Below are 24,219 nucleotides of genomic sequence, written 5' to 3'. Positions count from 1 at the left end.
TCCAAATATCGGTGGTTAGAACCACACTAACATGACAACTATGTATTTTATTTTTTAATTTTAATTTCATTTTTCCAAACAATTTTATTAAATCATTTCTAGTTGCAGTTTTAGAATAACTTTTAAATCCTAGAAAAAAATGATTTTTTAATAAATCTTTCAAAATATTTATCTCTAGTCATATTAATTGGTTGATCAGTTGAAGCAATATATAAAACTAATTGTTCCCTATATATATCAGAATTATAACGCTAAGTAGTGCCCATATTAATTATTTGAGTTTGATTGGTTTCTCTATTTCCAAGTTGATTCATATGTTTAGTAGCATGTCTTTTTAAAGTACTAGTATTATTACCTGCATCAGCTTTATAAATATTTTCACAATACTTGCATCTTGTTTTCTTCACTTGTACTCTATTTTTTATCTTGTAAAACTTTTCGAAATGCACTCAAACGTTTGATGTGTGCTTGTTGTTGGTTTCGATTGTAGTTGATGAACTTGTTTCTGCTTGAGATAGAGTTGAACGAGGACGACGATTACGACGATGACTTCTAGAACCATCGGGAGTTGTAGCAACATGGGGAGGAAGGGAGGAATATTATGAGGTGTATCAGATTATGAGAATGGAAAAGCAGGACTGTTTGAATCTACTGCATTTACGTTAGTAAATTTAAGGGGACTAGGATAATTTTCTTCATCATCAAAATTGATGGGATGGAAATATCTATTCATTCTCGTTAAAAAAAAAAATGGATATAAAAGAAATAAAGAATTAAAGAAGGAGAATTGGAATTTGGAAATATGAATTAAAAATTGTAAAAACTAATAAAAATTAAAATGAGAGGAAATTTACAACAAAGAGACTGAGAGATTTCAATGGAGAAAATAAGAGAATTTGGGATGTGAGGAAATACGAGAGTTTATGCCCTATTTATAAAAATGACCAAAAAAACCTTTCCAACTATTATAAAACGGCTATATTTGAAGGGTAAAATGGGTTTTTGCCCAAAAAAATATTTAATTTTTTTTTCCAACCCAAGTTGGACGGGTTTGAAAAAAAAAAACTGTCGGGTAGTCGGGTTGGTGGCCCATAAAGGCCCAACCCATTGGCGGGGTATACTCGGCCCGCCTTTTATACGACCGGGTTGAATCCGGGTTGAAGCAGGCCGGATTACGCCTAACCCGGCCCATTTGGTCCATCTTTAGATTCGGGTCCGTTTATTTTATTATTTTGGATAGGATTTTGGAAATAATATTGGGTAGTTGAATAAGGGAGTATTACGAGGTAAAATTTAAAAATTTATAAAAAAACCCCTAGGTTTGCTAATTTAACTAAACACCCCAATATATAAAATTTTTGTAAAATGACAAAAATACCCCCACCCATCACAGTGCTAGATTCCTACAACCACCACCGGAATCTGGCTGGAAAATGGTGTTACGACGCAAACCAGTCGGATCTAGCGGATAGGGCGTCGATATGGCCTTTTTCGGCCAGATCAGTGAATTAACGGCCAGTTCCGGTCATTAATTCACCATTGTGACAGATTCTAGCTATCACCGATGGTGGTTGCTGAAATCTGACAAGTATGGGTGGGTAGGGGTATTTTTGTTAATTTTTAAACTTTTTGTTGGAGGTATTTATGAAATTAATAAACTCAAAGGGTCTAAAAATAATTAAAAAAATATACTAATATTTCTCAAATAATGTACCAAATAGTATCTTGGATTGGAAATACGGGTAGAAATAATGTGACAAACGCATCCTAAATTATTTAATATTTTCGTATAAACTATCAATGTCAAAGAAAATGGAAAGAAAGCATGGCAAGGACTTTAAGCCGGTCCATCTTCTTAAATTCCCCAGTTAATCGTTCCTGTATTTCTCTTCTGAATCGCTCCAATCCTAATCTTACATTCCCAAAATACCATTCTAATCTCTCCAAATTTTCCAACTTCCCGCTCGTTCATTCATCAATGGACGCCCCTTCTGAAGGTTATCGAAGAAATGTCGGAATCTGTCTCATTAATTCTTCCAAAAAGGTTTAATAATCATCTCTATCGCGGAATTCTGAATTATTTGTGTTTATTTTTTCTCTCTATTAATTTAATAATAATATGATGTTCATTTTGTGTAAAAAATTTCAGATTTTTGCTGCTTCAAGACTCGATATACCCGATTCCTGGCAAATGCCCCAGGTAAGTTTTCACTAGAGGGTCATTTTATGATACTGAAATTAAAACTATTGGATAAGTATGAAGTTGTTTGGGTTTAGGTACGCATACTTGAGTTTTCCTGGAAAACATATAGATTTTTAGCTACCTTGGAAGAAATGTGGCTGTGGGTTCAAGTCCAAATCATCAGTTATTACTTTTGAGAAATTGTAAAATATCTGGGTATGTGTCTTTAGCAACTCTTGGATTGACATAAGAGGGCAGTGCCAATTCAACTGCTGCCAAGGATCGGATAAAGCGGTGGTGTATCGATACTGAATGTTATTACTTGTTACTAGGGTATAAATTTTGAGTGTTAATACAATCTTGCCTAATACTGGAAAGGCACTAAGTGAAATCTCGGTGACGGTTTTGGAACCAGGTTTCTGGAAACATTGAAAGTTTTAATTGTAGAATAATGCTAGCTTTACTGCCCCTTCCTACTCCTTTCTCTTACTCACTCATGTGGTAGGTGGGTGTAAGAAGAGAGAGAAGGGAGTAAGAAGGGAGATTAACATGAGTGAGTAAGAGAAAGGAGTAAGAAGGGGGAGTAAGGCTAGCATTACTCTTAATTGTAATGTTATATTCCACGTAATGTGGCATTCCAAATTACAAGTGTAATGTTTGATATTTCCAAACTAGGTTTCCAGTGACATTACTGAAATTTGGTGATGTTTTTGATTTGGTATGAACATATTAAAAAAACATTTTTAACAGCAAGTTATAAGAAATTTTGGACTGTGTGTAGTGAATTACTCCAATTATTTGGTAAATGTGTAATTGTATCAAGTCATAGTTACGTTACCAACATATGTTCCTTAATTCATTTTACAATTTATGGATCATGGATGTTTTTATGTTGATAAAATGGAGAGTGAACCTTTGAGGGTCATTACTTATAGCTGTATTTTTTAGCAGTTTCATACACACTTAAACAGATCCTGATCTTGGATTTATTGTAAGAGAGCTAGATTTTGCTGTATATTAAAGTTGAATTCAAGCTGGTAACGGTGTCTTCAGTTTTCCTTTTGGACAATGCACTGCTTTTATATTACATCTGGTGGCATCTCAATACTACTTAACTTGTTGAACAGGGTGGCATTGATGAGGGTGAAGATCCAAAAGTTGCAGCCATTCGAGAATTAAGAGAAGAAACTGGAATCAGCTCAGCAGAAGTTCTTGCTGAGGTTTGGCTTTACTTATTGTTCTTTCTCGTTCATTATAGCTTTCAGGGCAGCTTGATTAAATATTTGCAAAGATTTTCAATATTATTTCATAAACATTCTTATGTTTAGTGTAAATATGCTCACCTAACAAGATTGTCAAATTCCTTGAATGCTGCCCTCTCTTAATAATTATCTGACTTAAAATTTACTATTGAAATTTTCGTTTTGTCCTTATTTTCTTGAAGTGATCAAAGTTGACTATTTAGTCTTCATGTTTTGTTGCAATTATGGACTAAAAAAACATGTGAAAAAACAATGTTTAGACAATTTTTCTATTAAGAGATAAATATAAATAGAATGTTTTAAGAAATAAATGACAGGTCAATGTTATTAAGAGAAAACCATTGAACAAAAGCAACTCCTTATTCTTTTCAATCTGTAATTCTTGTGATGATGTTTGGTCAAAGCTGTCTTGCTGTTGTTTTTCTGTTACTTTATTTCATAAATGTGCATTTAATGGTCAAGCTATGTCAAATAGTAACTTAAATGATTTGAGAGAATTTGTAGGGAAGTGTTTTAACGGATTTCAGAACCTCAGGGTGGTCTTACAGAATTTTGAAACATGTTGTAGTGGACTGTATTTAAGAACTGGAAGGCTGTTTGCAAATAGATAGATGTTTACCATTCAATCCCTAATTGAAATTTTGGTTTTGACTCTATTGACTATAATTTTGTGGTTTTTACGATAGATCATGCAATTGCTCTATTGCCATGGATGCAGGTTTACTGCTGTGTTACTTAAGTATGTCTATCTGTTTGCTTCTTTTATCACTGTTTTTATGCAGTTTAATAATGGTGCAAGTTTTAATGTTGTCAATTTTCTGATTTAGGTGCATATTACATCATTTGTTGTTTCATTTTCTTCGTCTACACAATATCTGGAATTCAACCAACCATTCTACTTTATCATTGGCAGTTTGTTTATGTGCTTTGATTGTGATACCTTCAGATCCTGATATCTTTCATTTTATTTTAATTCCCCGGGATTTCCTGAATTTAACTTTTGTTCTTTATCAATGCAGTGTCTTTTTTTTTTTTTTTTTTTTTGGGCCAAAATTAAATATGTGATCCTCTAACGTGTTCAATTCTAAAGATCATACCCAAAGTTATACATATGGCTCTCTATGTTCTATGTGTGTTTGTGTGCCCGGAAAATTAGTGCCACCTATGTTAGTTGAGGCTTTGTCACAATTGTGTATTTGTTATGTGGTCTTGCATATTGTATTTAAGTTAATAATTTTTGCCAATTGCTAATTCAAATATTTCAAATATGAATGCAGACACCTCATTGGTTGACTTATGATTTCCCTCCTGACGTCAGGGAAAAACTTAAACATCAATGGGGATCTGACTGGAAAGGTCAAGCACAGAAGTGGTAGGTAACTTGGTTTGGCCCTTAGATGTGTTATATATACTGGTTGGACCAGAAACACGGCCATATTGGAAGGTTGACTTAAAAAATACGAAATTACTACCCACTTTTCAAGTGCCTTTCATTTACTAGAAAGAAAGATTGAGGAAGTGATCATATAACATTGTACTGCTTCAATATTCGCTGCCTAGCCCAGCTTTTAATTGGCAGACTCATTTAACATGGTGCTGTGCTTTTTAATCGGTAATCATATGCAAACTAGGCTCTGGTTCAATTAGGTTTAGGTTGGGTAATATTAGAAAGTAGAAATAAGTGGATTTGTGCCTATACTTTTCATGATTATTTTTGGCAGAGGTTAATATGCATGCTTATTGATGAGACCAACAACACATTAGTGTATGGGAGGAAAAATAAAGGTGTAAAAAAAGGATGAGGGACTAATTGTCAGGCTGTATGCGTGAGTGTGTGGGCGGTATTAGGTTTATGAGAGAGTGACAAGTGGCAAGTGATGAATTGTAGTTGTAGATGAACTGTTATGCTTATCTTCTGTTATGCTGAATTGTAGTTGTAGATGAACTGTTATGTTTATCTTCTGTTATGCTGAATTGTAGTTGTAGATGAACTGTTATTGGAGTAGTGTTGTCACAGAGTTGCTATTCTATATATAAATTGAGGTTATTCAGTATTGCTTGTGTTCTTTAATTGTTTTGAAGTGATGAAACTGTTCTGGTGTGACTGGAATTTCTGGGTTATTGACTATTGGAGTTTCAGAGTGGTTTGGGTGGTTGTTTGTGAGTGACCTTTTGCAGGTGAAGTTTGGGGTTTCTAACACTTACCTATTTCTGCCTTAGCTTCCTTGAATCGATGATGTTTTTTAATTTTAACGTGCCATCCAGTCTACATTTCTTTTATTTTCATTTTATACGTACAAATGCAAAAATACAGGTTTCTTCTTAAGTTCACTGGGAAGGAGGAAGAGATCAATCTTCTGGGTGATGGGACTGAGAAACCCGAGTTCGGGCAGTGGTCATGGATGTCACCTGAACAAGTAATTGAGCAAGTCAGTATGCCTTTCCCCGCATTAGTTTTTACAAGAACAAGTTTTAATTTTTTCCTTGTGTTGATCTCTAATTTTTGCCTGCTTTGGTTTCATTGCAGGCCGTTGATTTCAAGAAGCCTGTTTATAAGGAAGTTTTTACAGTTTTCACTCCTTATCTTCAATAATATTATGTGTAAAGTTTTTTGCAATGCTATTATCATTTCATACGTGGTCATAATAATTTACAGAACCATGACTTTTTGCCGGGTAATGTGTATATTGGATATCACCTGCATTTTACAACTTGTAACGAATAATGATATGATATCCTTGTGATTCACCGAACGAATAAAACAACGAAAAAAATTAACTTTGTAATGATTTTTTATCTTTTCATGTTTGTCATCCAAATATGTAGAGAATGCAGGATTTTTTGACTCCAAATTTCAATTGCTTGTTTAACTTAATCGAAAGATGTTTACAGTTTTCTATTTTCCTTTTTCTTCATGATATGTTTTATTAAAATAATTAGCAAGCAAAGAATTTTAATTGAGTAATTTGTTTGCATTCTATGTCACAATTAATCAGTACTGTCTTAAGAACATTTGTAACCTTAGGTAAGAATTATTTTGGGGGCCTTCTAAAAATATAAGCATATATTAAAAAAATTAATTCAATTTTTTTTTTTTTTTTTTGGCCTTTTAAGATGCAAAATCACTAGAAGAGGTAGACGGCAGACTAACAGGGTCAGGTTGGTAGGGGGTTTTGGAAAGCAAATGTTGGAGAAGCGATGGGTGGTGAAATGTGTAATTTTCAATGCCAGGATTGGCTGGAAAAGGCTTGAGAAGTCGCGGCTCAAAAGGTATCGATGCCTGGCGATTGACGAAGTAAACAAATTAGGTATGATAGGGGTTTTGGTGAGAGGGTTGAGGGGAGGAAGATGGTGGTGTCGGGGAAGACCAACAACGTCGAGTACATGCCGAAAAGGCCAAAAAGGGTTGTTGCACCTTGTGGAGTTGGGTTGTGAGATTCGTAAAAAATTGGCCAAATCGAGGGTTATCAAGGTTAGGAAAATACTTGGGGAATGATAAAGTGATAATTCTGGTCGATTTTGGTGAGAAAATCAATCGGAATCAGCTCAAAATGTCTTGCGATGGAAGAGGGGTGGAGATCATTTACGTGAATGTCGAATTTTGGGATGAAATTAGGGGTGGGTAATTTGAGACATGTAAATGACTATTTTAGCCTTTCATTGTTAAAAGAAATTCAATGTGTTAATTTAGGGGTGTAAATTAAATATATGAAACTAGAGGTACAACCTTACTATTTCGTCAAACTTTGGTTGGGAATATATATAAAAAGTTTATAATAAATTTGGTCTTTTTCGCCATTTTTTTTTAGGCCCCTTGGCCTAGATAAAAAATTATACACCGCTTTCATTTTTGTAATATATTAAAAAAAAAAAAATTTATAAAAAATTTGGACTGGGCCCTAGGTTAGGGGTGGGATAATCCAGTTAACTGAACCGGATTATCAAAACCGAAAACCGAACTGGTTTCGGTTAAAAACCGAATATAAACCGAACCGAATTTTCGGTTCGGTTACCGGTAAACCGGTTTTCAAACCGGTTTTCTAATTATCCTTTAATCCTTAAAATTCTTTAATTTTTCATTTAAGTCCCTAAATTCGAATATTTATTATTTTATATATAATTTCATAAAATCAACATTATACAAAAGCTTTGTATTTGATTATTTGGTGGACAACATTAACGTTCTCTCAAGAAGAAACTTGGCTTTGACTTGAAGTGTCAAGAAAGGCAGAGACAATCTTCATAATGTTACCAGGCTTGTGAAAATTAGAGACCATTGGATTGCTACATAGTGAGGACCATCCATCGGTTTCAGAAATCAGAAACAAGTAAAATTAGTAACAAAATACGTCGAAAATGTAAAATTAAAGGATTATTAATAATATTTGTTATATAAGCTCCTTAACTATCGGCTTTACATCTCTAATCCATATTTAACAGCCTTAATCTCTTCAAATGTAGTGTAGGGTTAACTTTACCAAAACCTAATCTAACAACAAAATTTTCAGAAAACCATCTCACAAAATCCCAAAATCAACAAACAAAAACCCCTAATTTCCTTCACGCCACACCACCATCACCACAATTCCTTCTAACAAGTGCAAAGTATCCTAAAGGCCAAAACAGCACAAACAGCAGCCACAACATTACCTTCCTTCACTAAAACAAACCCAGAAAGCAAAACAAGATTAACAAAATAACAAACAAAGAATACGTAAAAATCAAGAGTCTGCTCACGATGGAGTTTGCTCAGGGTGGAGTCTCTTCAGGGTGGCTCTGCTCACGGTGGAGTCTTCTCACGGTGGGTCTGCTCACGGTGGGTTTGCTCACGGTGGATTGTGAAGATCGCTGGAGAGTGGATGCAGTAGCTCACGGTGTGGATGGAGCAGCTCACTGTGTGGACGGAATAGCTCTGAGCTCACGGTGTGGAATAGGGAGATTTAACTAAGATTTGGAGGCTGAGTCGCGGAGGGAGAAGAGTTTAAATTGTGTGTGAAGAGAAATAGAGAGGAGCCAAATTTTTTTTTTGCTTTTATAGTTAGGGTAAAAGTAAAACCGGTTTGAAATAATTTTCAAACCGAACCAGTTTTTTGGTTTTTTGAATTCTACAAACCGAAAACCGAACCGGTTTTGAAAAAAACCTAATTTTCGGTTCGGTTTTCGGATTATTTATCCCACCCCTGCCCTAGGTAGGTGCCTCACTTGCCTACCCCTTGAGCCGACCTTGCAATTAATATTGAGTAAACGACTTTTCTCTACCCAAATAAAGGGTTAGTGATATTTTCTCACCTACAGACCTTAAAAATATTACTTTTCCACCTAAATTACACATTTTAATGAGACTTTCCCACCTCTCGCCCATAGCTGATAGATTCTGGCATCATTGCGACCCCCAAACCATCTTCATTTTCTTTCCCGATCATCACTCACCAAAACCTCGCAAACCTTACTCCAGTCGACCCCATCAATTGTTGGCAATTAGGGTTTCACAACCGCCCATTCAAGTCAAATTTCGACCAATCACAATCATAAAAATTCAACCTTTCATCACTAAAAGATTCACCGGCCTTCCCCCTTCAAAAACCCCAATAGTATGGAACAAATTTGCTCTTTGTTTGCTGTCGAATTGGAAAGTGTGTTTTTTTTAATAGGATAGTAATACTTTAAAAGTCTGTAGGTAAGAAAGTGTCATTAAACTATTATTTGGGTGGGAAAAAGTCGTTAACTCATTAATATTTGATATTACAATTATAATGTTCTTTGCTACAAATCTCATGTTCTATGTCATAAATCAAGTGATTTTTCAACATAAAACATAAAGAATGAGCACGAAGTGTTATATAAATATAAGCACTCAAACTGTTCTCAAATTAAGTCATTTTTTTTCACCAATGTAATTCATCTGATTCATGTTGTCTTAACATAATCTATGATAATATACCTGACAAAAATGCTAGAATCTACATGATACAATCAATATATCAACCAAATCACATTTGTAAGCAGCTTGGGACTGGCTCTTCAAGTCAAGCCACTCTACCAACCTATATACAATCCACATATAGTCTTGAGTTTTGTACAAGTTGCTAAACAAAAAGTTTTAAGTAACAAAATTGATTAAAAATTTACTCTCTATGCTTCCTGGTCAAGGAAATTGTATATATGATCTCTGACAATCCCCGCAACAATCTCAGGAGAAAACCTTCTGATCATGTCCTCTCTCGCCTTTCTCCCTTTGGCACTGGCTTCACCAACATTACTCGTCACTTGTCTCATAAGAGTTTTCAGCTTATCAACAGACGGTTCTGCCCAAAGATGCCCTTTAAATGGCCCTTCCGTTACTTCACTCATTCTATCAACTTGCAACGGATAGCTGTTCTCCTCCGTCAAATACTCAGTCGGTCCAGACCAGTTCGTTGCAATGACCGGCAAAGACATTGCCATTGCTTCGACAAGAGGCCTTCCCCACCCTTCTCCTCTTGATGATAGAACAAACGCATCAGCTGCCTTATAAACACGTGGCAAAACAAGCTGAGCAATGTGGTTATCAATCACATATATTGGAGCCCAACCCTCAACTGGTTTTGCCATATCAGAATCCCTTACAAACTTATCAATCTTGCTACCAAAATTTTTATCAGAATGATATGCATTTGTTAGCAAATACAAAGCAACCCCATCAGCGTTAGAAAATTCTTCCAAGTATGCTTTCAACAACACATCCCATCCTTTCCTATACTCCCACTTAAACACACTTAAGAACACAAACTCCTTAGCACTCGAATCCGTTTCTCTTGTACCTAAAACCAATTTTCCTTTTGAGGCAAGATCTAATGGCTCATACTTAAGGGGATCAAAGAAATTAACATCAATAGGCTGCACAATTTTTACAACCTTAGAAGGATCAACCCCACTTTGTACAAAAGTAGAAACATGAAAATCAGTAGGAACCCAAACAAAATCCATCCGATTACACCGCTTTACATGCTCAAGATTCACCCTATCAGTTTCAAACATTGTTCTACCAATTACCAACTTGAAATCTTTGTAACCAGTTGGTGGACAAGGAAGGGTTTGAAACAATGGTGGGTACCAAGCACCAGGCTCACTATGACAAACAACAATAGTTTCATTCATCAGACATTCTGTATTATAAAGCTCAAACGCCAATTTCTTGACATCTTGAGGCAAGCCCTCCCAGAATTCTAAAGATTCTAAATCACCATGTTGGTCAATAGCCAATCTAAACCTAGGGTTCTTCACATGTTCCTTAAGGGCTAATATATAAGACCAAGATTCTGAACTATACCCACCACCTGAAAGAAATGGAGCCATCCATAGAACACAATGAGATGGCTTGGAAATGAGATTTGGATCATTTGGCTTCTGGGTTCGGTGAAAAAACCCTAAAAGTGATTGAAAAAAAGGGGGGTGTAGAATGAAGTGTGATTTAAAGGGGGGGATTTTGTAAAAGCTAGTTTTGGTGAAAGTGAAAGAGATTGCAAGCAAGAGAATGAGAATGGATGATGAATATAAGATGAATAACGGTTTGAACTTTGAGGTAAAAGAGTGAAATTGATTGGTTTGTTGTGGTGGGTTTTCATGGCTGGTCATTATAATGAATGAATCTAAGAGACAGCAGGTTTAAAATGTATAACGAAGACAAATAAATAGTAAGTCTTTGAAAAAACTGAAAAATGAAGATAAAACTTTGATGAAGAAGAAGGGAGGAGGAAGAGGGAGAACCAGAAATGCAAATTTTGTTGGAGGTGACAGTTGAAGATTGAAGGAGCCCGATGCTAGGTGTCTTGGTCTTGAACTCTTGATATAAGTCCGTAGAGTTGTTTTCAAGTGGAACTGGAAAGAGAAATATATAGAAAAAAATAATAATAAGGAAATTAGTTTAGCATATACAATAAAACCTCTCAACATGATACTCCATATATCGATAAACTTTACGTGATTATTAAAAAATTATATTCCTAATTTATGATAGTTATAAATAAGAATAAACTTTATAGTGTAATAAATTATAATATTTTTAATTCTCATCTTAAGAAAAGTTGCCTCCACATAATATTAATTATCTGTATATTGTAAAAAAATATATGTTATTTTACATTAAAGTTTTAAGATGAAATAAAAATATTTATCTAAAGTTGTTTAGGACAATGATTTGTTTTTTAGGTGTTATCACATCTTTTAACTTGCAGGTACATTACTCCCTAGCATTGACATTTTTTTGTTGAAATTAAAATATTTCTAACTTCTCAAACATGTTTAGAGCTTCTTAGTAAGAAACTTTTTGTATTTCCATACTATCAACCTTATTATTATTTCATTTCTCTTCTTGTCTAATTGTAGCAATGATTTATTCTTTAGTTAAAGCATATATGACTTGTTACTTATATGGATGATTAAGGAAGATATTAATATCTATTCAATTAGTATAGTGAAGTTGCCGAATCTGATCACTCAATTCTACACTGACTCTTTGATTCTCCTCATCCACTTCATTCATAATTTGTAATTTATCAACATCGGAGGTCCTAATTTTGCAATGCTTAAAACAATTGGCAATTGTCTGTGGCTTCACATTAATTGACCATGCAGTAACTGCATTTACAATTCCATCAAGGATATTTATCTTTGTTGATTCCAAGACACGATCTTCTATTCGTTTCNATATATATATATAAAGCTGAATACTTAGGTTGATAGACACTTTCACACATTTTAGAAGCTCTAAAATGTCTCTATTTTGATATATTGGATTGACGAGCTAATTAAATTATTCTATCTTGATACGTTAGATTAATATTTATTATTTCATCTATAATTATTAATCAATTAAAAAAATGAGATCTGTATTAATAATAATAATAATATAGGTGAATTACATTAGCATTCTACAAGTCTAACCATAATGACATCTTAAATTTGTGATTGTCGTGTGGTTGAATTTTATTAGTGATGATGTAGACAATATTAATTGCTGCATTGATATTCCAAAGTCTAAATAAATAGACATAAAGATTGGATTATATAGGTGCATTGTATTGGTTGTATTAATAATTAATAATAATACTCTAATTATATAGTTGCATTGTATTGACATTCTAAAAGTGTAACTATAGTGACACTTTGGATTTATGATTGCCATGTAGTTGAATTTTATTGATGATGATGTATACAATATTAATTGCTCCATTGATATTCCAAAGTCTAAATAAATAGACATAAAGATTAGATTACATAGGTGCATTGTATTGGTGGTAAAAGCAGACATGTTTATTAATAATTATACAAGTGCATTGTATTGACATTGCAAACTTTTCTTCGTATTAAATTTGTATTTAATTGTGTTGGCATTTGAAAAGTCTAAATAAGGGGTTATAAAAGGGGCATATGCTCAGTTGTGTAATATTACAATATGTTAATTGGTGTCAACAATATGTTTGGTCTTTTATTAATTGTTTATAGGTCATGTTAGTTTATGTTAAGCTGCCTGTTCTTCATGATTTTGTTAATCGATGATTTTTTTATTTATTTATGTTTTTGTTGTCGTTTACAGGTCAAAGATTCATGAATTGACATGGAATAAAGGAAGGATGTCCAATTGACATTGTCAAATGAGTTCTCATTTTGATTTGTTCTTCTGAATTGTAAGTATATCTTTAAATATTTTAATACAAAATTATAAGTATATCTCCCAACTATTTTAACGGTTATTATTTGGTTGAATGATTGTTTTTGTTCGGTCAATCTATTTGAATGATTAATTGTGTTAGTCTTGCCGAACGGTAAGTGTATTCATTAACAATTTTAATATGAAGATTAATTAACTTTTGTTGATTTCATTTTCAGGTAACAGTTGTTATACGAATGGATAATTGTTCCTTAACAATCTTAACATAAAGATCGATTAAATTTTATTATGTTTATTTTCATCAAGGAAACGTTCATGTACTTTACTAAGATCAAATTGAGGATAATTCTATTGTTAGTCAAACTGTGACTATGTGTCATATCTACATTCGTAGAAACAGTTCATTTGTGTTAAATATGTTTTCTATATAAACATCCGTGTATTTTAATTTGTTATATGAATGATTAATTGTTTATGTCCTGCTGATGTGCGAGTCTATGTGTTAAATGAATTAATTTTGACTAATTCCGTTTTCAAATTAATAGGTGTTATTTGAAATATTTCTTATCAGTCCTAATATAATAATCCCTTAATAGGTGGAAACCATTCATTTTATCATCACACGCATTTCAGTTTCCACTGAACAATAAGTAGTAAATTAACAATAACTTGCTCAATAAAAATCCAATTGATGGAAGGATTGAATCTTTAAAAACTAGATAGACAGTGCTTTAATTTGATATATGATACGCTTAATTTGGAAAATTGTAGCCCCATTGCCGAACCATTCCTTTCATCATCACACACATTTCGGCTTCGACTAAATAGTCAGTAGTAAATTGACCATAACTTACTCAATAAAAATCCAACTAATGAGAGATTTGCATATTTAAAAAGTAGACAGACAGAGCTTTAAATTGATATATTATAGGCTTAATTTTGATAACTGTAGCCCCACTGCCGAACTATTCCTTTTATCATCACATACATTTTGATTTCCACTAAATAGTCAGTAGTAAATTGACCATAACTTGCTCAATAAAGATCCAATTGATGAGAGGTTTGAATTTTTAGAAACTAGACAGATAGAGCTTTAATTTGATATATCATACGCTTAATTTGGATAACTGTAGCCCCACTGCCAAACTATTCCGTTTATCATCACACACATTTCAGTTTCCACTGAACAGTCAGTAGTAAATTGACCATAACTTGCTCAATAAAACTCCAATTGATGAGAGGTTTGAATATTTAAAAACTAGATAGATAGGGCTTTAATTTGGAATATTATGCACTTAATTTTGATAACTGCATCCCTACTTCTGAATCATTCATTTTATCATCACACATATTTCAATTTCCACTTAAGAGTAAGTAGTAAATTGACCATAACTTACTCAATAAAACTCCAATTGGTGAGAGGTTTGAATTTTAAAACTGGATATACAGGGCTTTAATTTGGTATATTATAAGCTTAATTTGGATAATTGTATCCTCACTGCTGAACCATTCCTTTTATCATCACACACATTTCAGTTTCCTCTGTTTCTCGATTTTCACTGAACAATCAGTAGTAAATTGGCCATAACTTACTCAATAAAAATTCAATTGATGAGCAGTTTGAATCTTTGGAAACTAGAAAGATGGAGCTTTAATTTAATATATTATATGATGAATTTGGATAACTATAAATATGTTGCTGAACCATTTATTTTATCATCACACACATAAAACCAATTCAATTTTAGTGATGATAAAGGAAAACAAATATTGATATGTAGTTTTAATTGTATTTGTTTTATCTCTTTTTGTTGATATTTTTTTATGTTACATACATATATCGAAAACAAGTTGTTGCTGGATATAACAAATTTTATTTGTATCACAAATATCATTTGGTGTTTGTTGCCGAACCATGTAGCTTTAATAAACCATTTATAATATGTCAAACCATTATTATTATCCTCAAAGGAAAACAAATATTGATATGTAGTTTTAATTATAATTGTTCTATCACTTTTTGTTGATATCTTTTTATGTTACATACACATATCATGAAAAGAGGTTATTGCTGAATATAACTAATTTCATTTATTTAACAAACACATTTTGGTTTCCACTAAACAAGCAGTAATAAATTGACCATAACTTGCACAATACAACTCCAATTGATAAGAGGTTTGAATATTTAGAAACTAGATAAATAGAACTTTAATTGGATATATTATATGCTTAATTTGGATAACTGTAGCCTCACTTTTGAACCATTCCTTTTATCATCATATACATTTCAGTTTTCATTAAACAGTCAGTAGTAAATTGACCATAACTTGCTCAATAAAACTCCAATTGATGAGAGGTTTGAATCTTTAAAAACTATACAGATAGATATTTAATTTGGTATATTATACGCTTAATTTTGATAATTGTATCCCCTTTTCTGAACCATTCATTTTATCATCATACACATTTTAGTTTCCACTGAATAGTTAGTAGTAAATTGACTATATCTTGCTCAATAAAACTCCAATTGATGAGAGGTTTGAATATTTAAAAGGGCTTTAATTTGGTATATTATACACTTAATTTGGATAACTGAAGCCCCACTTTTGAGTCATTCCTTTTATCATTACACATATTTCGGTTTCCCCTATTTCTCAATTTCTACTAAACAATTAATAGTAAATTGGTCATAACTTATTCAATAAAAATTCAATTGATGAGTGGTTTGAGTCTCTAGAAACTAGAAATATAGAGCTTTAATTTGATATATTATATGATGAATTTGGATAACTATAGACCTATGGTCAAACCATTCATTTTATGATCACACATATGAAACTAATTCAATTTTAGTGATGACAAAGGAAAACAAATATTGATATGTAGTTTTAATTGTATTTGTTCTATCTCTTTTTGTTCATATTTTTTTATGTTACATACATATATTGAAAACAGGTTGTTGCTGGATATAACAAATTTTATTTGTATCACAAATATCATTTGATGTTTGTTGCCGTACCATATAGCTCTAATAAACTATTTTTAATATGCCGAACAATTGCTATTATCCTCAACGGAAAACAGATATTGATATATAGTTTTAATTGTAATTGTTCTATCTCTTTTTGTTGATATCCTTTTATGTTACATACATATATCATGAAAAGAGGTTGTTGTTGAATATAACTAATTTCATTTATTTAACAAACGCATTTCGGTTTCCATTGAACAATTAGTATTAAATTGACCATAACTTGGTCAATAAAAATCAAATTGATGAGAGGATCAAATTTTTAGAAACTAGACAGACAGTGCTTCAATTTGATATATTATAAGCTTATTTTGGATAACTGTAACCCCGCTGTCAAACCATTCCTTTCATCATCACACACACTTTGGTTTTCATTGAACAGTCGGTAGTAAATTGACCATAACTTGCTCAATAAAACTCCAATTGATGAGAGGTTTAAATATTTAGAAACTAGATAGATACGGCTTTAAATTGATATATTATATGCTTAATTTGGATAACTGTAACCCAACTTCCGAACCATTCCTTTTATCATCACACACATTTTGGTTTCCTTTGTTTCTCGATTTCCATTGAACAATCAGTAGTAAATTAGCAATAACTTGCTCAATAAAAATCCAATTGACGAGCAGTTTGAATATTTGAAAACTAGATAGATAAGGAATTAATTGGATATATTATACACTTGATTTGGATAACTGTAGCCCCACTGAAAAACCATTCCTTTTATCATCACACACATTTTGGTTTTTATTGAACAATCAGTAGTAAATTAACCATAACTTGCTCAATAAAACTCCAATTGATGAGATGTTTGAATCTTTAGAAACTAGGCATACAAGGCTTTAATTTGGCATATTATACACTTAATTTGGATAAATCAATGCCGAACCATTCCTTTTATCATCACACATTTCGGTTTCCTCTAACAGTCAGTCGTAAATTGACTATAACTTGCTCAATAAAACTCCAATTGATGAGAGGTTTGAATATTTAGAAACTAGACATATAGATCTTTAATTTAATACATTATACACTTAATTTGGATAAATGTAGCACTACTTTTGAATCATTCCTTTTATCATCACACACATTTTATTTTCCCTGTTTCTCGATTTCCATTGAATAATCAATAGTAAATTGGCCATAACTTACTCAATAAAAATTCAATTGATGAGTGGTTTGAATCTTTGGAAACTAGAAAGATAGAGCTTTAATTTGATATATTATACTATGAATTTGGATAACTATAGACCTGTGGCCGAACCAGTCATTTAATCATCACACATATAAAACCAATTCAATTTTAGTGATGATGAAGGAAAACAAATGTTGTTATGAAGTTTTAATTGTATTTGTTCTATCTCTTTTTGTTGATATTTTTTTATGTTACATACATATATCGAAAACAGATTGTTGCTGAATATAAAATTTTTTATTGGTATCACAAATATCATCTGATGTTTGTTGTCGAACCATGTAGCTTTAGTAAACCATTTATAATATGTCGAACCATTATTATTATCTTTAAAGGAAAACAAATATTGATATGTAGTTTTAATTGTATTTGTTCTATCTCTTTTTGTTCATATTTTTTTATGTTACATACAAATATCATGAAAAGAGGTTGCTGAATATAACTAATTTCATTTATTTAACAAATATCAACTGATGTTTGATGCTGAACCTGTAGCTTTAGTAAACCATTCATTTTATCTTCTCACATATTTAGGTTTCCATTGAACAATCAGTAGTAAATTGACCATAGCTTTCTCAATAAAACTCCAATTGATAAGAGGTTTGAATATTTAGAAACTAGACAGACAAGGCTTTAATTTTAACATATTATATGTGTAATTTGAATAACAGTTGCCCCACTGTCAAACAATTCCTTTTATTATCACACACATTTCGGTTTCCACTCAGTAGTAAATTGACCATAACTTTCTCAATAAAAATCCAATTGATGAGAGGTTTGAATATTTCGAAACTAGATATATAGGACTTTAGTTTGATATATTATATGCTTAATTTTTATAGCTGTAGCCCCACTTTTGAACTATTTATTTTATCATCACATATATTTTGGTTTCTACTAAACAGTCAGTAATAAATTAATCACAACTTGCTCAATAAAAATCCAATTGATGAGAGGTTTGAATCTTTGGAAATTAGAAAGTTAGGGCTTTAATTTGATATATTATACAATGAATTAGGATAATTATAGACCTGCTGCCAAACCATTCATTTTATCATTAGACACATAAAACAAATTCAATTTTAGTGATGACAAAGGAAAACAAATATTGATATGTAGTTTTAATTGTATTTGTTCAATCTCTTTTTTTTGATTTTTGGATTGATTTTACTATTTGATTTATGGGTTTTGTGGGTTTTACAATTATCGTCTTTCTTTAGGATGCTATCATCAGATGCTTTTTTTGTTATAGGTGGCTGTCAATTCTAATTGCAACAAATAAATTTGTGTCACAAGACCTTTATCTTCATGGCTTCTTCAATGCTTCAATTAAGTTGCCTTCAGATTATACTGTTGGAGTTGTTGTTTCTTTCTATGTGAGATCTTTTCTCAACATTCTCAATTTTTTTTTAATTTCTAAAATAATAATAATATAAATAATTCATTTTCTCTTCTCAACAATCAAAATCAGTTTTTCCCTTTGGCTTAGCAAGTCTCTTGCTTAAAAATTCATATTTTTCAACAAGGTTTCTCTTTCTTTGACTGATTTATAGACTTATCAATAATAAAAAATGCTATATCCTTCGAACAATTGCACCGAAACACGTGGAGGCTGCCACGTTGGATGATTGAATACTGACATAAATGCAGTTGGACGGCCGTCCATACATCCAGGACAACCGTCCATAAAAAGTTGTTTTGTTTTAAAAAAAAAAACAATGGACTCCCGTCCAAATTCTATGGATGGGTGTCCAGTTAATATGGACGGTCGTCCATAAAGATGGACGCCAGTCCATCTTCTATGGACGATCATCCATCTTATGGGGACGGCCGTCCTCAAACGATGGACTGATGGACTGCCGTCCATCGTTTGTGAATTTAAAAAAAAAAAATAGTTTTAAAATATAATAGGGACGGCAGTCCATCTGTTGTGGACGGTCGCCCATCTTGTAGGGACGACCGTCCACACTAGATGGACTACCGTCCCCAGTTTGTGAAATTTTTATTTTTTAAAATATAATGTACATATGGACGCCAGTCCATCTAATGTGGACGGCCATCCCTTGTGTATGGACGCCAGTCCATGTACTTTGGACGACCGTCCATACTAGATGGACGTTAGTCCAAAACTAAAGGATGACCGTCTGCATTACATGGATTGGCGTCCATATTTGTTGAAAAAAATATTTTGTTTAATTAATATTAATGAATGACTTTTCTAATACACTTCATTTGTACACGCCAATTTTTTTTTATTTTCTTCTCTTGTCCTTCGTCTTTGTCATTTGTTTTTCTTCTGTTCTTCGTCTGCGCCATTTGTTTTTCTTCGCTTCTCCTTCGTCTGCGTGTTGTGATTCCTTGCTTTGACGCCAGTTGCTTCCTCAATAGCCAAGCACCAGCAGCAATACCTCTTTTTATTGAGATAACCGAGAAACAAACATAAATATCAAACCTTTTAAAGCTCGAAATTTTTTGTTAAGGTAAAGAATTTTTGATTTATTTTATATATTTATTTAGTTTCATATTCTATTTTGGATTGAATATATGTTTGATAGATAATATTTGTTGGCGACTGTTGTGAACTAGATTCGTGAACGCGAAAACTGGTATTAGTTGTGCATGAAATAACGGAATATGGAAGAGTCTAGTTTGCCTTGTTTCAATGATGTTGAGGTAAATTGTGTTTGAAACTTTTTTAAATGTGCTGTATTGTATTGTTTATTATGATGTGTTGTATTAGCACATTCTAATTTTCTTTATTATAAAACCATTGAATCAGGAAAATGAATATGATGAATTAGAAGATATGGGATGTGCAGAGGAAGAAGTGGAGCCTCATATTGAAATGGTGTTTGATTCAGTTGATAGTTTGGTGAAGTATTACAGAAGGTATGGGAATAAAATGGGTTTTGAAGCAATGATATGTACGTCAAAGAAATGAGATGACAGGGAGATGAGATACGTGACAGTGGTGTGTTCTTGTTCTGGGAAGGAGAGAAGTAAATACAGAAATACCTTGAAAAAACAACCTGTTGCAAAAACAGATTGTAAGAGTCGGATTAGTGCAGCTTTGAATGGTGAATACAAATGGGAAATTAAATCAGTTGTGTTTGAACATAACCATGATCTTACAAGTCTGACGAAAAGAAGATATTTCAAGGTAAACCGAACGATACAGCCTTTTGTGAAAAGGAGGCTTGAAGTTAATGATCAGGCTAGGATTAGATCGTGTAAAAATTTTCAGTCATGTTCAGTTAAGGCATGAGGTGTAGATAATTTGACATTTCTACAAAAAGATTGTAGGAATTACATTGAAAAAGTTAGAAGGCTACAACTTGGAGTTGGAGATGCTTCGGCAGTACTAGAATATTTTATGAAAATGCAAAAGGAGAATTCAAATTTCTGGTACATGATTGATGTAGATGAAGAGAGTCGATTAAAAAATGTGCTATGAGTATGATATGCTATTTACTGCTTTTGTGGGGGTTGATCATCATGGATATTCAACATTGTTAGGTTTTGGGTTAATTTCACATGAGGACACAGAGACATTTGTATGGATGTTGCTCCTAATGGAATTATCACTGATCAAGATAAGGCCATGCAAAATGCAATTGAGATTGTTTTCCCCGGTACAAGACATAGGTAGGTTCTGGGCAGGTATGTCTACTACCCAACGTAGTGAAAGTATGCATATATTTTTCGATGGATATATAAATTCTAAAACAACATTGAAACAATTTGTGGAACAATATGATAATGCATTGCGAGATAAAGTGGAAAAGGAAAGGGAGGCTGATTTTAGATCTTTCAAGTCTTGGATACCATGCATAACTAATTACCCAATTGAGAAACAATTTCAAAATGCATACACAACTACAAAATTTAAAGAGCTTCAAGAAGAGATTGTGGGGAAGATATATTGTGAATTATCTTTTCTGAAAAAGTCCGATTCGTATGAGGAGTATCAAGTTTTAGAAGATGTTTGGTTTGGAGATAGTAATTGGCGTGTTCCCTTTCTGGTATACTTTGAAGAAAGTTCATGTGATATTCGTTGTAATTGTCATTTGTTTGAGTTCAAAGGATTTTATACAAACATGCCATTATTGTGTTGATTCATAAAAGGGTTTCATACATTCCAGATAGGTACATTCTACGGCGTTGGAAGAAAAACATAAAAAGATGTCATACGAAAATCAAGGTAAGTTATAATAGGTGGAGCACAAACGTTGAAGGACAGCGTTTTGAGAAGTTGTCTAATCTAATGCTGACAGTAGCTGATATGGCATCAAACAATGAGGAAGACTGTAACATGTTGATGGAATTGATGACTGGCATGAGAAATAAGTTGGAGCAGAAGGAAAGTGAGGGAGGGCTTGGTAGTAAAGAGGGGGACAATCCTCCGAAAGAGGGGAATAGTCTAATTATTAGTCCACGGGTAGCTCGCATCAAAGGTTGTCCTCTATGCAAAAGAAAGCAATCGAAGGTTGACGAAATTGTACGTATAGGGCTAAAAATAAAAAATTGCGAAAACAAATACTTGGTATGAGTTATACACCCATTCTGACATGATATTTGTTTTTTAAACATTGTTTACTTATTTGAAGTTTATAATAATATTTACTTGATTATTAATGTGTTATGCTACTTTATAGGGAAAGAATCATCAGCAGAGAGAGACAACATCGCTGAAAGTGTACCGGGAACTCAAGTGTTGTCAAATGATGTTGTTGCTACTCAGGTATGTGTTATGTATGTTGTATAATTGTAAAAACCTTAAGTTTTCTATAATATGTGCTAAATTGTGGTTGTTAAACATTGATAGTTGTCCACTGGTCCGATTCAGAATCTCGTAGGAAATAGTAATTTATGTATTGGATAGGAGGATGTAAATGATTAACATGTTTCGTTGGGAGAGATTTGATATTGTTAACCGGTTGAAGCATATACATTTGTATTCGGTAGAAATTATTCGCGTTGTGGTTAATTTCTGACGAATGCAGTTGAGCTATATGCTGAATCAGTTGCTTGGTTTTTATTATTTTTGTTGCTGGTTGGGTAAGAATAGACTGTTGGTTGTAGGGTGCTGAATTCATAATAATAACGTAAATGTACATATTATCCTTATTCTGAATGTTTTCAGTGTATATTATCGTCACATTTCAGTATATATTATTCTACATTTCATTTCAGATTTTAATTTGATATGTCTTTTGGTATGTTTAGTATTACATATACATGAGCATTCATATATGTATTGAACAATAATTAATGATATGATACTGTGGCAAATATAATCTTCGTACATAACATTTATACTGAGAATTAACATTCATATGATATTGGAGAAGTTCAGCTAATTGAGAACATATTGTGAAATCAAACTTTATTAATTAACATATCTGCGTACATACAATTTAGTATTTGAACTACACATAATTACAATTAACATTCATAGTGCGTTCCCCAAAGATGTTGAGAAGGTGAGGTTGTTCAGTTGTTCTTCATCCTAGTGTAGAGGGTGGAGGCTGACTGGAGGAGGACGAGGCTGGTGACAATTTCTTCATCATGTTGGATATTTCTGTCATGCATTCCCCAAGGATGTCAACCGTTTCTTCTATTCTTGATGCGAACGAGTTGAAATCACTTTGCACCTGATCCTATTGTTCCTGCATTTTCCTCTCAATATGTGAAAAACTCTCTTCTTGAAACCTTTCGATCCGATCAATTCTGCTTACTATTTCGTCTAAGGTATGAGAAGACATTTCTTGTACATTCTGAGAAGATCCAGGTTCAATACTTGTTCTTCTTCTTTTGCGCACATAGACTCGTCATTTATTTTCCCCTTCTGGAATAGGGACACCTTCTCGAACCATTGCCTCTTCCTTCATTTCATCCCTAATCAGCAACCATTCTCCTGACACATTCTTTTTAATCAATCCCATTTTAGACAATGTGACATCCCCCAACAAATTATTTGCAGAAAATGTTATCTTATTGGCTTCATTTGAAGGGGTGATCTCAAAACCCAACTTCTTAGATATTGGCGTAACAACCATCCCCTAATAAATGTCACCTTTTTCTGCTTTAATCTCTCCCAACTTCTTAATTAATAACTTTTCTGAATTTACTTGCTTCCTTGTTATTGTTGTTTCCATCAACAATAAATCCTTCACTGTCACATTTCCATTTGTCTCTTTGCTGCCATTAAATGTGAATGTTAGAAATCTGTAAAAGACTCTCATGGCAGGATTCTTTAACTTTGTAGATTTACACCTATGTGGATGATAAACCCTATTCCAGAAACATCCGTCCAAACTCATTTGGAATCCCACGTTTTGGATACGTTATCCAAACCTTCAAAATCAATCCCTATCCAATTTGCTAAGTCCTGTGGCCTCACTACACAATTCTGATTCTTTAATCTAAAAAACATTTTATACAACGGTAAATCATCAGTACTTGTCTCCACAACTTCCAAACTACTAAAAAACTCATAAATCAAATGCTTATATCCGTCATATCTAATACTCACCAACTGGTCCCATTTCAAATTACGGATCCAACCTTTAATCTCATCTCCTAAACCCAAACTAGTTATAAATCCTAAATTCAAACTTCTTCCAAGACAAATATCTCTTTTCGCCATCTCTATGTATTGTTTTTTATGTTGCGTGTCTCAAAATTGGACCCCAGATGACGATGTGCCTCCACCCGGAGTGGTTGTGTTTTTTGCTCTCACCATTTTCTGCTTTCTTCTAAAACCAGCAACTTCCTAGAAAAAAACATATCCATAAGTAATTCATGTTATATGACAAAACATATATGACATTAGACCACCAGATTGTACCCTTTTAAACCAATATTACATTCAAGATATGTGGTTCAACCAAT

The 24,219-nt window shown here is 32.8% G+C and overlaps 2 protein-coding genes across 2 annotated transcripts; one reads left to right on the top strand and one right to left on the bottom strand.

The window, feature by feature from the left end:
• The first annotated feature begins 1,825 nt into the window (after positions 1-1,825).
• LOC116111763 (nudix hydrolase 26, chloroplastic-like) lies at positions 1,826-6,052 on the top strand. Its single transcript, XM_031397904.1, has 6 exons — positions 1,826-2,044; positions 2,150-2,200; positions 3,310-3,402; positions 4,722-4,816; positions 5,759-5,873; positions 5,972-6,052. The coding sequence occupies exons 1-6, from the start codon at positions 1,826-1,828 to the stop codon at positions 6,035-6,037; spliced, it is 639 nt and encodes a 212-aa protein (XP_031253764.1). The 3' UTR covers positions 6,038-6,052.
• A 3,524-nt stretch (positions 6,053-9,576) lies between these two features.
• LOC116111762 lies at positions 9,577-11,270 on the bottom strand. Its single transcript, XM_031397902.1, has one exon. It carries the CDS (start codon positions 11,056-11,058, stop codon positions 9,577-9,579), a length of 1,482 nt encoding a protein of 493 aa, XP_031253762.1. The 5' UTR covers positions 11,059-11,270.
• Positions 11,271-24,219: the final 12,949 nt, after the last annotated feature.

The sequence above is a fragment of the Pistacia vera genome, unplaced genomic scaffold (genome assembly GCF_008641045.1).
Source record: "Pistacia vera cultivar Batoury unplaced genomic scaffold, PisVer_v2 Contig65, whole genome shotgun sequence".
Taxonomy (NCBI): Eukaryota; Viridiplantae; Streptophyta; class Magnoliopsida; order Sapindales; family Anacardiaceae; genus Pistacia; species Pistacia vera.
Note: the sequence above shows the minus strand (reverse complement) of the source record. Positions and strands in the feature narration are given on the sequence as shown.

Bases quoted from the DNA above. Each gene is read 5' to 3' on its own strand.
- LOC116111762 (XM_031397902.1), bottom strand. From the start codon at position 11,058: ATGACCAGCCATGAAAACCCACCACAACAAACCAATCAATTTCACTCT.
- LOC116111763 (XM_031397904.1), top strand. From the start codon at position 1,826: ATGGCAAGGACTTTAAGCCGGTCCATCTTCTTAAATTCCCCAGTTAAT. The intron at 2,201-3,309 runs GTAAGTTTTCAC...CTTGTTGAACAG, and splicing joins ATTCCTGGCAAATGCCCCAG to GGTGGCATTGATGAGGGTGA. The intron at 5,874-5,971 runs GTCAGTATGCCT...GTTTCATTGCAG, and splicing joins CTGAACAAGTAATTGAGCAA to GCCGTTGATTTCAAGAAGCC.